This window comes from Balearica regulorum, chromosome 6 (genome assembly GCF_011004875.1).
Source record: "Balearica regulorum gibbericeps isolate bBalReg1 chromosome 6, bBalReg1.pri, whole genome shotgun sequence".
NCBI lineage: Eukaryota > Metazoa > Chordata > Aves > Gruiformes > Gruidae > Balearica > Balearica regulorum.
Window position 1 is genome coordinate 22,667,471 of NC_046189.1, and position 16,044 is coordinate 22,683,514.

The 16,044-nt window shown below is 38.9% G+C and overlaps 1 protein-coding gene across 12 annotated transcripts in view; it reads right to left on the bottom strand.

Moving 5' to 3' along the window:
• The window catches only part of CSRNP3 (cysteine and serine rich nuclear protein 3), a 106,315-nt gene that overhangs the window by 68,743 nt on the left and 21,528 nt on the right, over positions 1 to 16,044 (bottom strand). For 4 of the 12 annotated variants that reach the window (XM_075756765.1, XM_075756772.1, XM_075756764.1 and 1 more), the window contains exon 2: positions 4,544 to 4,714. The exons of 3 other annotated variants lie outside the window; for them this stretch is intronic. In XM_075756765.1, the coding sequence (XP_075612880.1) occupies positions 4,544 to 4,691 (148 nt within the window). In that variant the 5' untranslated portion in view covers positions 4,692 to 4,714. Of the gene's footprint in view, positions 1 to 4,543; positions 4,715 to 9,478; positions 9,582 to 16,044 lie in introns of those variants that run through there. 5 more of the 12 variants (XM_075756767.1, XM_075756768.1, XM_075756769.1 and 2 more) reach the window with 2 other exon arrangements.

Sequence of the window (16,044 nt, forward strand, 5' to 3'; positions counted from 1 at the left end):
TAGCAAACAACACATGAGTGAAATAGTAAACTTTCTTCAAGGAACAAGGAAACAACCACAAATCGCCTCTCCTTAACAAGAAGGGGATGAATTAATTTGTTTCCTGCATATGTTGTGCAGGCTTCTTACTAGAAAACAAGTGCCTGATTCACACAAATTCCTAAACATTAGAGGAAGAGAGAGGGATATATTTCTTCAGTTACTGTGATTGGGACCTTTGTCAACAATATGTATAAAACCCTGTAGCTTCTCACTCTTCAATTCTATGGTATTCTGTCACAAGGTTTACATTTAAAATATCATTCAACATTTCCCTATGCCATTACCACATTTACTGTACTCATATATTTACATAAACACATATATATGCTTTTTCAAATTACATATATATACACACATCTATAGTTATGCTTTTTTCAAACTATAAATATATGCACACGTGTACACTTGCACACAGATCTCCATCTATCTTTATTGAAAAAGGCACATTCATTTCCATGGATGCCATTGAGGAAATGAAAAGCAATATAATGCTACTGTAGCCATTTAACTGATTTAGATATGCCCAACATTTATTTTTTAATAAAACATGCTACCACGGGAAAAGAAATATAAAGATTAATGTAAAATGTTGAGTATTAATTATTAACAATGGTCTTAATCTACATGCAGCTTATAAAATACTGTTATAATATTACATTCCACTACCACAAAGAATTATTGTGTACTGACAGGGATTACTGGAGCTCATGGCATAATAGAGGATTTTTTAGATTGCTGTTGTGCGTCTCAGCAGTCCCTTGGAGAAGCAATGAATCTGCACATATATTGATAAAGAAGAGTGAGAAAAATTTATATGAATCTTTTTAGATTTTTCTGAACAGCAGAGTGGCCTTGGGCACACAGTAGAAGCCCATACTTCAGGGAACATGTGTACAGAATAAACACGTTACTGCATAAAGTGGGCTGAGGAGGAAAGAATTTGACACTGATCTCCGATGAAGCTAGAGCAAACATGTCTTACATATTCTAAAAGCCTGATGTTATACGCATAACATATGCTAGTGAGCATAAGAGTTGTCTGCAGCAGCAAGGCGTGTTTTCTTGTTTTGCCCCGTACTCAAACATTATGCAACCCAATCCTGCAACTTTCTCATACAAATAATCTTTATTTGCAAATATTCTTATTGATTTCCATTCTACATCTAGAGATTTTGGACTATTAATGAATTTGTCATTTGGGTTTTGTAGAAACCGATGACTAGTAGAAAACAACAAAAACAAAGGACAGGAATCTGAAAACCACTACTACCAGTTATCTCATTGAAAAGAAATCCGTTATGATACAAAATATGCAATTCCAGATCCTCTGAAAAACCTTTTAAAGTAGTAATCTGTTGCAGTAATCACTCCAATAAACCCATTCTCCCCAGAAAAATCTAAAATTATACTTCTGGAAAAAAACAACAGATGCTAGTAAAATTGGGAAAATAAAATTGTTATATAGGAATTTCCAAATTTTCTTTGAGGTAACAAACAGGAAAATAGCTATTTACATGTAATATTACGTTTTCTTAGGCTATAAGTCTGATTCTTTATCACCCTATATAAACACCACTGTAAAAAGAAGTAGATATGGCTTCTATTTTGATGTCACTAAATTGTACAAGATTCAACTATGAAGAGCCAAGCTTCTTAAATTCAATCTTTGTTGTTTATTTCTGCTTTACAAAACCACTTGAACTGGTTTATTTACTTTGTGATTTATAAAGTCAGCTGTGGCACCAGTCAGGGATGTTTTGGTTGTTTTGGGGTTTTTTTTTCCCCACAAAAATCTCACAAAGTAAAGTACTTACCTAGACTGAGCTGCATTTTAAAAAGTACTGCTATTGCCTACAGAAATACGAGCAAATAGGTTGTGGCTTTGTAAAGAATGAAACAATGAAAGTGGGGAGAAAAAAAAACCCACCAAAAACACATAAAAATGGAAAACAAATGAAAGCTAAGCAGAATAAATGTATCTGCATCATGCCCTGAAGCCTATACAGTAGACAAAAGCACTGGCAGACTGCCAAGTGGAAGAAATTCCAGGCTGAAAATCCCATTGCTAAATTTGGAGAGTTCAAAAGCCAACAGCAAGAGCCTCGAACACAACCAAAGCAGCGTAATGAGCTGGGGAGAGGGAGGGGACATCTCACATCTACCTGTGTCTCAAATCATCCCAGTCTTTGTTGTTCTCACTAGCACTCTGTTTCAGCAAGGAGCCTACAGAAAACTGGCTGCTATCTGCACTCACAGAGGTAAGGCAGCAAAACTGAAAGCATCAAATCAGAACATGGGATGTACACATACATTTGGCAGTGGAAAGTGGCAAACAGATCCCAGAGCTAGCAGAGACTTGAGCTAGTAAATTAATGAAGCAAAACACAGTTCCATACAGACTTATCAGAACAAGCCCAAAAGCAGTCTGGTCAAGGTTTCATAGCACTGTACAAACTGCTTCTGGACATATGCTTGCTGCAGCCATTCTCTGCTTACCAGTGAATCCGGTTCTAGAACAAGAACAAGCAGTACTACTTCAGCCCTCTCTGAATTTCTGATGCTCACAAGCCGTAAGACCACAAAATAATTCAGGTTGGAAAGGACTTCAGTCAAACCTCCTGCTCAAAGCAAGGTGAGCTAGGATACCAGACCAGGCTGCTCACAGCTTTAGCCAGTCAGGTCTTGAGAACCTGCAAGGACAGAGACCAGACAGCCTCTCTGGGCAACCTGTTCCAGTGCCTGGCTGTCCTCATGGTGAAAAGTTTCTCCTTACATTCAGTCAGCACATTTCTCATTTCAATCCTCATCCTTTGTCTCTTACCCTCCCATCACAACCCAGTGGGAGGAGCCTGCCTACATTCTGTGTAAGCTCCCCCCAGGTACTGCATAGTTTCTACCAAGTCCCCCTACAGCCTTCCCTTCTTGAGGCTGAACAATGCCAGGTCCCCCAGCCTCTGCTCACAGGGTGAATGTTCCAGCCCTCTCATGAGCTTGGTCACCCTCTGCTGAACTTGCTCCACTTTATCAGTGTCTTCCTTGCACTGGGGAGGCCAAACCTGGACACAATGTTCTCTGCAGCCTAATGAGCACTGAGCTGAAGGGGGATAGTCACTTCCCTCACTCTGCTAGCTGTGCTTCTGTTCTTGCAGCCCAGGAGGCTGTTGCCTTTCTTGGCTGCCAGGGCACACTGCTGGCTCACCTTCACCTTGCTGTCTGTCTGCCAAGACCCCCAGTGCCTTTTTGGTGGAGTAGCTCCCCAGCTGGTCAGCTCCCAGCCTGTACCATTGCAAGGGGCTCTTCCTTCCCAGGTACCCAACTCTGTGTTTGTCTTTGCTGAATTTTCTGTGTCTCCTGACAGACCATTCCTCCAGCCTGCCTAGGTCCCACCAAATAGCAGCTTTTCCCTTAAGAGCATCAACTATCTCCTTCAATGTCATTCTCTGAAAACTGGATTCAAGTCACTCTGTCACCTCCTTCAGGTGATGGATAAAGACGTTAAGCAGAACAGGTTTCAGGACAGCCTCCTGTGGTGTCCCCCTTGAGGTAGAGTACAACCCCTCCACCACCACCCTCAGCTGAGCATCCAGGTCCTCAGTGTGCTTTTGAAAAGTCCACTCAGAGAGAAGGTGGTACAGAAGTGTCCTTTACCCAGAGGAGCTTTCTTCCTTTTCAGATAAGGAACTACATTAACCCTACTGCCACTGTAATTCACAAGTAGCTCTGGCCTAGCTTGATTAGGCAGACAAAAAAAATGGAGACACCCCTACAGATATGAGGCTTTATGTAGATTCCACAAATTACATGAGTTTAGTAACTAGTAACCTTAACCCAAGAAGTCAAAAGAAAAATATGCTCTAAATTAACTATTCACATTCAGCTGTTTGGAACAAGAAAAGGATTCCTGTTCAAGTGTGTCATCGAGATATCAAAGAGGAATGTAACATCTTCTCAGGGAGAATTACACATTTCTTCCCCTCTTTACTCCTGTAATGCATGGAACAAAAGGACCGAGGGCTATGTGGTTGCATTGGCTTAGGTGGCAGCACGAATGATCAGAGAGATCAGCTATTCTGTTGCAGATTGTGCAGGCTACTCTCAACTCTGAACAGACAGGGTCAAGCAGAAGTGCCGACCTTCAAGCTTTGTTACTGCCATTTCTCCCTCTTCCCCCAAATCATCACCCAAAATAGAAGATGTTCTTTTATATACCTAAAACTTTTCACACTATCCAGATGTAAATGATACAGTATAAAAGTGGAGTTTCCTCTGAAACGCACTCTGACATACAAATTTTTACATAAACAGCAACTACCAGAGGAAACACTCTTTTTTAAAAAAAAAATACTTCCTCACAGCATCAACATTTAAATGTAAAAAAACCCAGAAAAATGCTTCAAAATAAAAGCAGATAGCCTACACTTTATTTCTTCCAAGTAAAATGAACCCTTCTTATACAAGTTAAGAAAGAGTAACATGCCTTATACACCACTTTAGTACTTACGAGCAAAATGATTAGAAGTGGATGGATGGACATTACTTCCACTGTCAGCACTGTCACTGCTAGAAATGTCATCATCTGATTCCCACACACAGGAACAAGGTGAGGAGCCATCAACTTCTTCAAACTTCCTCTTTAAAATCCCACTCATCACTGCAATGCTGTCACATGCACCTGTAACAGGAACAGAGGCAATAAGGCACTGAAACACCTGCCCGCTGTCCAGGTCTTTAAATTTATTTATCATGGAGGAGTTCATATATCAATCAGGTACTGCTACATGTAGCTAAATGGCTCCTTACCAAGACTTTTAAACAACTTTTCCAGAAAGGAGTTAAAAATACTTATCATCAGTATGTTCATCATCCCACTGAATTTCTTACAGACAGTATTTTCTTAAAAGAGAAAGTAAACACTACCTGTATTCTACCAGCACAGACAATATTCCATAAACAGTCTCATGCATAAAAAATATTTATATTTCAGTTATGCAAATATGGGCCAAGCGTAAAGTATATATAATCCAATATAATTCAGTAGAAATGCACCTTTATACAACACTTAAAAACTTACTTGGCACCAAGAAACATTACACAACAACAATCAGCTTTCACTAATAAATATAGTTCAGAAAGAAAATATTCTCTCTTTTGATTTAAGGTCTGATTTATGCAATACTCAGTACTATCAAATGCCCACATTCTCACTTAGATTTGAGAGCATGAGATACTAGCATCTTTTTCAGGCCAGACCCTGCAAACATAGTTCTGGCTCATTTTTTCATTTTAATTTATGCAGACGTTTGTTGCAGAGTTTTTGGGAAATTCAAATATGAGTACTGGCACACATGTAGACTATTTCCATTCGCACAAGTATCAAGGGACTGAGTATATCCCTATGAATTTGGCTTCCTAATAACACTGCCCAACAGAGCCAGAGTCACGTTGAACATTCCTTATTGTTTCCCTTTCATATATAACAATGGATCTTCTTATCTCCATTTATGGAATACCAGCAGAAAAAGATCAGAATATTTTTACAGCAATTCCTAGACCATTTTAATGCATCTGATAGAGGAAAAAATTGTTTCAGCCTATCTTTAATTAAAAAAAGATCTTAAAGTTTACTGTCATCATCATTACTGATTACATCCTACTGAAGACTGAAAATTAATTCTAAGATCTTGATTTAAAATTTACAGATAATATCTACTCTCTTACTACACTAATCAGTGGAACGTTGCTGTAAATAGCTTGGGAGAAAAGGCTGCTGTTTGATGCTTTCAAGCATATAGTAATTCTCATTCTTCTGAATGCCACTTGCCTTCAGCTTGTTAAGCTGCCAATTCAATTCATTTTATAACAAAGCTGATTTCCTCCAGTAAGTTTCACTCTACCTTTATGGAACTGTCTAATTTAGAGAAAGAAATTTCAGTATAGATGTGGAATCACGACATAATGCTAAGAACAGATACTATGTAAGATGATCTTCAGCACTGAAATTGTTTGTATGCAGAGCATACTAAAAAATAAATATTAGGTTTTAATACTGTCAGTCACACAGCTTTAAATGCATATGTCTGTCATGATGTTCTCAGCTTGTTTTACTATTTATGAAAAAAACTGTTTTCCTGAATGGGATTTCTTCAGGCTAAAGACATGACTTAAACAGAACATGCTTAGATTTCAACTTGTGCCCTTTTGTCCAAAATTTAATTACTATAAACTGCAAAGAAAGCATTGTATTTCTATTCTGAGGACAAGGAAAGGAGCATTTAGCATCACTTTGTAGTAACCTTTGCAAAAACATAAGAATACATGAAATTGTTAAGCATCAACCTTTAATAAAAATCACATTTACAAAAAAAAAAAGACAGAAAGAGAAATAGAGAGAGAAAATATCACCACACAGAGAAACTCCACAATAACAGAGAAGGAGCAGACACCCCTGACACTCCCCCCCCCCCCCAAAAAAAAAACAGGTTCAGAACCAACTCCTCTGAACTGTCCCCCACACCCTCGCTATCTCTTGCCAACCACCTTTTCCACTGCCTCCTGCAGTGCTCTACAGCACCGAAATTGTGAAATCACCATTATTTCCATGGCAACAGCCTGCAATAGCAAAACCACCGGATTACAGCTTGACTGCAGAAGAGGTTAAAGAAGCAGCTGGAGTGTGAGAAAGAAAATGCTTACACTCAAACATCTGAGACTGAAAAATGGGGTGACAAAGACTTTATCGTACAAGTGAGACCTAGGTCAAATCCACACCCAAGCCCATTGAAATTGTGGCTACAGGAGTCATGAAATTCCAGGTCCAAAGAACCTCAGTTGTAACTGCACTGCAAGGTAAACCTAAGAGCTGCAACCATTATTTGTGTGCAGACTGCCAGAGAGCAAGAACTAATTTCATAGCCTGAGATGATTTCCACACTAAAGCTCTTTTGTCAAACATTGTCTTCTGCAAGTACACCACACAGTGACTAGATGACAAACATGCATCTTGCACATCAGTAAAGTCGTTGCAGATAGCAAGAATCTCAAGTAGTAGAAGGAACAAATATTTTTCACATCAAAGGGTTTTAAATTTGCTTGCATTTAGCATAGCCTACATTTGCACCAAGTTTTCCAACCTGGTAGCAGCAAAGCTATTTCATTAAGAAGATTTATGTAACGAACCATAACAAATGATTCCCAGGATCCTTGGAACTGGCATACAGCTAGGTCTATACCCAGCTGGCTGATCAAGATAAGCCAGGAGGCACAGGAATACTGCAAAACCTGAGTATCACCACAACACATAAAGAAGGCTTAGCTATCCATTACATATATTTAGTATCACTGTTGGCCAATTTCCTGGAATCTTTTCCAGGAAGATTATCAAGAAGGTTGTTTGACAAAGTAGTCAAATAAAACAAAATTTAGGCGTTGCCAATCGCCTGAGATCTGTTGATTCTAGTCTCTCTGTTGTAAAGTCTCCCCACAAAAACGTTACGTGGGAGACAGTTCCATTACCGAAGAGCTTGGCTATCGCAGAGATAGATTAAAAGTATTTAAAACTGTACACACTATGTACCAGCAGGAGATCCCTTTAGAATAACATCTGTATAAACAGCTGCCGCTCCATAAGCCAATATTCTTCAGAAAGAGGCACATCTGCACAGTAGTGCATGAGGCACGTTCTGATACGTTTAATCCACGCCTTGTTTACAGGCATCCTTTAGTACCTGAGTGAGATCCACATCTCCAGGAACTAGGAGATAATAAGCATGGTGACACACAACCCAATACTGTTTATGAAAGCATTGTTTTGAACTCTCTGTTGATGATGTGATATATACCAGTGGAAGACAGAGACCAACATGAACAACAACAGTTGCTTGGAACAGCAACAAGGCTGTGAAGTTTGTGATACCTCTAAAGATACCCTAAGTCCAGAATCAGGGACCTCAAATTGAGCTGTCATTCTTCTTCCTGCACCATAGCTACAACTGAATCAGTAACTTCAGATTTTGGGGAAATCAAACTGAAGCAACTGCAGTCGCAAAGAAACCCGAATCCAACCTCACTTGAACTGAAGACTCTACAGGTTAAGGAACAAGGCACCAAAGACTTACACAAGTCAAATTTTCAACACATGAATGGAAAGTAAAACTATAAATGAACTGCATATCTGATCACAGGAATTGTAAGACTAATAACTACACAGTGGTACAGTTTTTCAACACAAAAGTCACTTCTGGCATGCAAGACAGTACATCGTTTAGGACGGGAATAATCTCAAACACACAGAAGTACTATAGCAATATGTACATTCTGAAGAAAAATGAGCAAATGTGCTTATTTCTGCATAGAATCCAGTACACAAAAGTCCATGACCAACTATAGGAACCACATCACATGACTATGAAAAACAGATGCACAGAGTGGTAAGTCAATATTCTTGGACTTCCAGTAGAACACCAGTGAGGTCCAGCCTTCAGAGGCAAACTGAAAACCAACCACCAGCTAGTTAGAGAACTGCTACATCAAACTCAGTTTAGGTGAAAAAGGGAGAAAGTTGGCTTGAAAAGTTCAATTAGAAACTGACCTTTCTGGATAATTCTTAAATAACTGTCTAGTAGCTAAGAATGATTTGGAGCAGCATCCTGCTGATTCACACAGCTGAGTAACAGTCAGGCACTAGAAGCTTTCCTGTTTGTTGATGTATCCTTCACAGCAAAAAATCCCCGCACAGCAATGTGATACATCATCCTCTGCCATGCTCCTCACCATGCTAACATGGCATTAATCCACAGCAAAACAAAACAAAGTTGAAACAGAGGGAACAGTATTAAAGCAAGGAACATCAGCTACACACATTGTGAACTGTAGGTCAAACACCAATTGCCTCACACAGTTCAGAATTCTTCAAGGAAATGGCAATTTGCCACAGCAGAAGCATATGATGGATGTGCGCTGGGAGAAGGATGTATCCTTCTCAAACACCCCACCATCCATTTTTCCTCCTTTCTTTCCTAATGTTCCCCCACCACGAAGAAACTACTGCCACAAAGAGATCATTTAACCGGTTCTCTAGCTGGAGGTATGCTGATTGGTGAAGCAAGTCCTCAAAGCTCCATGGCAACCAGCTTTTCCTTGCTACGATGCCACATAATTGACAGGCACCATACATTTTCAAAGTTCAGAGGCAACACGTTATTACTAGAAGACAAGAATCCCATCTAAATGGGCAGATATATTTAAAACAGTCACAATACTACCTGGAATCCGCAAAATTAACTTATGTACCTGAAAAGGCTGGAAATTTTAGAAAACTGTGGTAACAACCTCATTGCAGCAGTCCTTTAGAAAGTAGGTATCTCCAAATCCCAGTGAAAAGCCCCAAAAGAGCAGTGTCAGAGTTACTGAGTGGAGGGGAGGGGTGACAGTGCATTACCTGTGCTCCCAGGAGAAGCTTCTTCTCTGTAACATACGCTGCCAAACTTGCTCTACAAAACTTAAAGTTGCCATATCCTCAGTGTTTCACTGACACCCATGGACTAAAAAAAAGTAAACCAAATCAATAATCCACAAAACAAAAGCACCAGGACCACATTGGATAGGGAGAGATGAAAGCATTTCTCTTAACTTGCACTTCAGCTATTACTTTTGAAATGCGCTAAACGATACTAATGAAATGGACAACAAGCTGCATTATGGAAATAATGAATTGACAAAAATCTTTGTGCAGTGACAAAGACAAATCCAAAGACATTTTCATCCTGGTCAAAAGCTTCAAACGGATGAATGTTTTGCAAAATTCAGCACTATAGTGTACAGTTCATACAACATCACATGGGAAATTGAACAGGTATGGAACATACCCATGAAGACATAAACATCAGCTATGTACCGTATGTAATAAGCATAACAAAACAGATATGAAATCATAAAATAGAACCCTGCCTCAGATTATATATCCTCATTATTTGTAGCAAAGCCTCACTATAGGAATCAGTTATTGACTAAAGCTCAGGAAACACAAAAGTCCAAGAACACACTGGCAATTAGGGGGAAAAAATCCAATTAACTGCTTTATTCATTCATTTATGAAACCTTATTTTGTACTAATTCCTTCTTGAGGGCTGATCACATACCATGATAAAATCTACCTGGATAAAAATTCTTATCTGAAAAAAAAAAATAAAATAAAAAGGTAGGCATCAAAGACTTGACCTATGAGTCACACTGCTTTTGTCTTATCTCAAATGTATCAGCTGAAAGTACGGAGAAATTTAGACCAAGTATGTAGTAGCAATACAGATTTGCTTCCAAACAAAAACCACCTCTATGCAAATGACAGCAAACTGAACAGGAGGATGCAGAAAACAGATGTTACACATAAAACATTACTGCAAAGTACTCATCACAAAACAACTCCCACCCACTGGCCAGTCAGCATGTACTATAACATGCTAGGGAGACTTGGCAAATAATTTCACAGTTAAATCATGAATATTGATGCTCACAAGCAGAGATGTTTGGATTATTTGTTGTGATTAATATTCTTTTATTAATTTAGGTCTTTTCCTTAGCTTGCAAACAAAGCTGAATTTTTTAAAGACATTTTTCTTACCTGCTGAATAAGTGTCAGCAGCAGAGATGGTTGTGAACTAATCAAGGTGTTTGCTTGGTTCCACACATTGTACTTAATTATTTTGCTCTTTATCTAACTGACAGTTTTAATTGGGGCGGGGGGGGGGGGGGAAGGGGTGGGAAGAGTCAAAACCCAAAGCATCTACAGTGACAACATCACTCACACAAAGAATATAATTTCCTTGTGAAAATGACTATTCATGTAAAGGACTGCATTAATGCAGACAAAAATCCATTTGCATGAATGCTTGCAAACAGTGAACAACAGAGGTACATGAACATGAATCAAACAGCTGTTCAGAATTCAAATTAATGTTTGCAATACATGTTTTGCTGTATTTGGCAGCTCTAATCACAAGCACTAGTTGCCAGAGGTAGGCTCTGATAGTTTCACAACTACAATCTGTGAAAATTAAAAACACATAGCAAGCTAATTCCACTTAAGAGACTGTTCTGTATAGGCACAAGGAATACCATTAGTATCATCTTACTCATAAATTTGTGCTTACAGCAGTGGTCAAGTTATACAAACATAAACTAGGAAAAGTCTTTCTCTGCTTGTTTGCTTCAGTGCAGCTAAATCCACAGCACTAAGTAAATCCTGCAAGATAAGGCTGCACAATTCAACCTGGGGAATCTGTTCTGGCATTGCAAGCCCAATCCTGCCAAGTCTGCTCTTTGCAGTGTTTCTATACCATCACTTTACAGCACTCCTGATTTCACACTTGAGTACTAATCCACTTATCTTCTAGACTGCCTACACATTGTTGTATGCTCTAACACACACCAACTAACTCCACTGGCAATGAATTTAGAATGCAGAAAGGATGTTGGCATATGCTCACTTTCTGCCTCTACATGCAGTAGATGCAATGGCAGTAGATCTGGCTCCCTTAGTCCTCCAGAAGCATCTCATAAGGTCCTACACACACCAAGCTTGTAAATATCCCCCTCTCCATCATCCACGTATAAAACTCCCACATACAGCAGCAGTGAAACAGCCTCCTGATGCCCAAGTTCAATTCTTAGCTACATCAACTGATGTCAACAGTTGAATGAAATGCTCATGTAATTTGGCCAACAGAAGAAAATTCTAGGCTAGTTCTCCTAAGTCTTCTCTCAGCACACTCCCCAGAGAGCAAAATGAGATGAATAAGAGGCAATGATAATTCAACCAGGCATCCAGGAGCTTAGCATTAGTCTCCAATGACAAAGGCACAACCTGGTAGAAGGGGATTCAGAGGCATTCAGTGAGAGGGTTTTCCTGTCAAGATGACATTTGCCCACACAAGCTGTTTAGTTTGAGCTTGTGTTTCATTTGTAACAATTTTCTAAGCTTGCTGCAGCAAGAACTGCTTCTACAAGAGTGAAGGTTGCATAAATGACTGAGCCCTACAGACAAACAGGAGATTCAGGAGAAAGTCATGCTGAAGTCGGCTCATAAACTCAGGTTCATAATGCCTAACCTCCATCCAAGTCATCTAGAACACTTTTAGCTGAGCCTGTCAAAGTCCTTTCCAAAGTCTTCAGGTAATACTGCTGAAGACCTGGTATTGGCCACTTCTTTTAAGCTTTGATGACAAAATTAAATCAATTAAAATCTTCACTGAAAATGTCTGTCGAAGATTTTCTCTTACTTCTGTTTGAACAGGAAAAAAACCAAACCATAAAATATTTGGCCTCCACTGCAGAAGTATCTGTATTTCAGAATAAATTTTTAAGTTTCGATGTCGGGTCCCAGAAAAGGCATACTACTTTTTAGACTGTATTGCAGGACTGCTTGCAGCAGAGCTCTGGCCAGGAGATGTCACAGCTCTTCATAAAATTTAAATGTGAAAACATAAAAACACCAGTCCTACCAACTTCTACAGATACACAGCCTCTTAAAGAGTGAGCATGCAGGTGATAGGAAGAACTGGTCCATCTACTCTATGGGAGGCAGCATACTAACATCACATCCTATTGCAATTCTTTGCAAAAGGACAGAGAACATTTGGCTTGCTTAGCCCCTCCCTAGCAACTGGAGTGAGGTTTCAAGACTGGCAGTAGTGTTTTCTGCATGTTTTTGACACAGCGGCTTTGCATTATGCTGCTCCCAGCTACAAGAATGGCAGTAGGGTCCAGCTCTGCAGTGGTGCCATCAGCTTCCAGAGTGCTGGAAATAAGTGGTCTTTAATATAAATTTTGCCCAGATGAGCCCAGATAGTATTATTAATTGGCGCCCTGCGACCTGTCTTCAGTCTATTTCAGTACTGATCTTCCACACTGGTCTTTCATCAACATCAATCTTGTGCACTGCCTGCAGAGGAACTGCACAGCATGGCAGGATACCTTGTGTATCTCAGTATGCTCCTGCCAAAGTACAGCACAGTCAAGACTGGTATATGCCAAAGGGGCCCTCACACCTCTACAGCCCTGATACATGCTACTTAGCTCCCTGTTGCACGCTATTTAACTCACAGCCTGGCTGCTCATTCACCACTGCCAAAGCCAGCAGAGAAAACATGAATTCAACAGCTCTCCCCTTCTGCCTCATGGTATCTGCATCTTGACACAGGGTTAGCCATTCTCTCCTCTGAAATCTGTAGCATTTAACAGAGTTTCAACAACAACAAAACATCCAAACAAAAAACCCACAAAAACCCAACCAAACACTCTATCAACCAAACAAAAAACCCAATCCTCCCAACACTAAAACATCTGAACTCCAAGAAGTGCAATATGAACTTGTGACACAAAAATGTACTGGAACATACTTTCAAAAGTAACTCTGAACTAGGTTTTCCTCTTTTATCTGAAAAGACAGGAGCAAACTCTTCCAGCTTAACAGTTTATGTACGGAGGGTGCGTGTGTGTGTGTCTGACGGGGGACAGGGGAGCATACATGCAAATTTTTGATAACAAAGGACCAAATCCTTCATACCTTGCTCTTACCGTAATTACTGACAATAATGGTACTACTTACATGTGACAAGATGACAAATGTCTAGTTTTAGGAGATTAGAATTTAGAAACAAGACGAATTAGAGATTAGAATTTAGAAACAAGAGTTTGGGTTTTGGTGGGTTTGGAGAGTGACAAATGTGGTAAAATAGTCTGTCCTCACCTGTGGGGTCTGATATTAGCTGTATAGCACAGAACTCTCTTCGGGCATGAACAAATAGCCTGGCAACACCCTCAGCGCATCTGCCTGCAATTTATTATAAAAAACCAAACCACAACAAAAAAAGTAGTAGTTTTTCTGTGTTATCATCACTATCTTCCACAACCTAGCCATAATGATGTGCAAACTTTCTCATTAGAATTTTCAGCAGATGAGAACTTCTTCTTCTATATCCAGAAATCAAAGGATTCATGTCACATTGGCACAACTCGACTACCATTGTAAAATACGCAGATGCTACTTCCAGCCACTTATCACACCTTTACATCTTCAAATAATGTTTACATTTACTTCTTTTCTCAGGGAATCTTAAATTAAATACTATAGGAAAGGAGTCTTCAAAATTAAAGCAATCCAGGTTTGTTCATCTTAATAAAAAACAAATTATTCTCAATAAGAAGGCCTGCTATGATTAAATTTTATTGTCCTCACAGGAAAGTTTCTATAACCCATTTAATAATGTGCCTTATTAATATGTTAATAGTCTCTTATAGAATGAAAGATACCAGATCCTTTCCTCTTACTCATTTCATTAATCAAAACCAAGTATTCAACTTTTACTTTAAGTGACCTTTGGTATTTGTGTTGTCAGCTAAAAATAGATTTTAGTATTAATTTGCAGAGAATTATTTATATGTGTAACAATACCTTGTAATATTTTAATGTTGCCTTTGAGACACTGCAGAACAGGAAAAATGCCTCATTAAGTAATGGAAAATTCATCAGCAATTTTGATCTATGCTACAACAAATCACATATAAATCACCAGAATAAAAGAATAAAAGACATATACATAGCCCACCATGCAGCACTGAGGAAACATTTGTCATTTGTTCTGTTCTCTGGGCACAAGCAGGATGCCATACAATGGCAATGGAGAGGTCAAAAAATAGAAGTGGTTTTTTCATATATACTAAATAACAGCTAACAACAAAAGAAGTTGTGTTATGTGGAAGGTATAAATAATTAAGAAATGGAAAAAAAGTTGTGGCTACACTTTCTTAATTGAAAAGAATTCTTTAAAGGATGAAATCTCTCAGTAATGCTAAGTAATGTAGTGCTATTCCTTGCTTACAAGAAGTTCTTTAGTAATTTAGGTTTTGGCTTTTGTTTAAGGTAATTTAATATTTGACTTGGAATGGTTTGTGTGATATTTAAATTATCTACACATACAACTGCTAAGGAAGTGTTCACTAAAGATTCTGCAATAAATAAAGCAGAAAGACCTTCTTTTATTTACAAATTGTTAACTTACAAAGGCAGGGCTTAAGCATGCTCCTCCTACCATTGACTTCACTGGGAATAAGGCTGTTCTCAAATATTACAGAACACATACCTGCACCATCACCATGAATGTGAACTCCCCCCCCCGCCCCGCCCAACTTTCCACCTGCTTTCAAACTCTTCAGCTATCCTACTTCCCCCACACACTCTCCCTTCTCTGCAGGGTCTGCAACCAAAGCTAATGAGCTTATCTCACTTCTACCAAGCTGGTGAGTGCTGGCAGCAGCTGATAGGGAACATTGGGCAGAAAATGCACATAGAATACCTGAATCATTAGGGAACTTTAAGACTAGTGACAACACAGTAGTTTTATTCAGTATCTTTTATGCTGTCATTATTAAGCGGTAGATAATTTTAGCCACCAAAAGCGAAATCCATCTGCAGCAACAGCGTTTCCAAGGAGACAGAATAATTTAAATACATGTGCAACTAGATCTGTTTTCATCAACTCCTCTCTCTTACTGGAGCTGCTTTGACTCAGATTTCTTATTTGAAGGGGAAAAGAAAAGTGACTGGAATACACAGATTTGAGATTGTAATTTAACAGTTGTGCTTATGCTTTCAGCTAGATATCCATTCCCTACAAGTAATAAATGTTAGGATGCAACTCATCAATTTTTCAGTCAGTATTATTTACCAGTGTTCACATTCCAGTATTAAAAAAAAAACAATTCATCAGTCTTTTAGAATAATTTTGTGAATTGCTGACAGTTGCTCTAAGTTTTTTTTTTTGATTGTTTGTTTAGCAAACATACCAGGCTCCATTCTCTGAAGAAATTGCTAGGAGAAAAGGACACCACTCCAGATGCTTGCAGCTGGTAAGGTGTATAAATAATTGGACAGGGGACAGAGCTTCTTCCAGTCCTTTTTAGTACTTGGTAAGAGTTTTATTAACCTTGTCCAGTTTTTCTTTAATAACA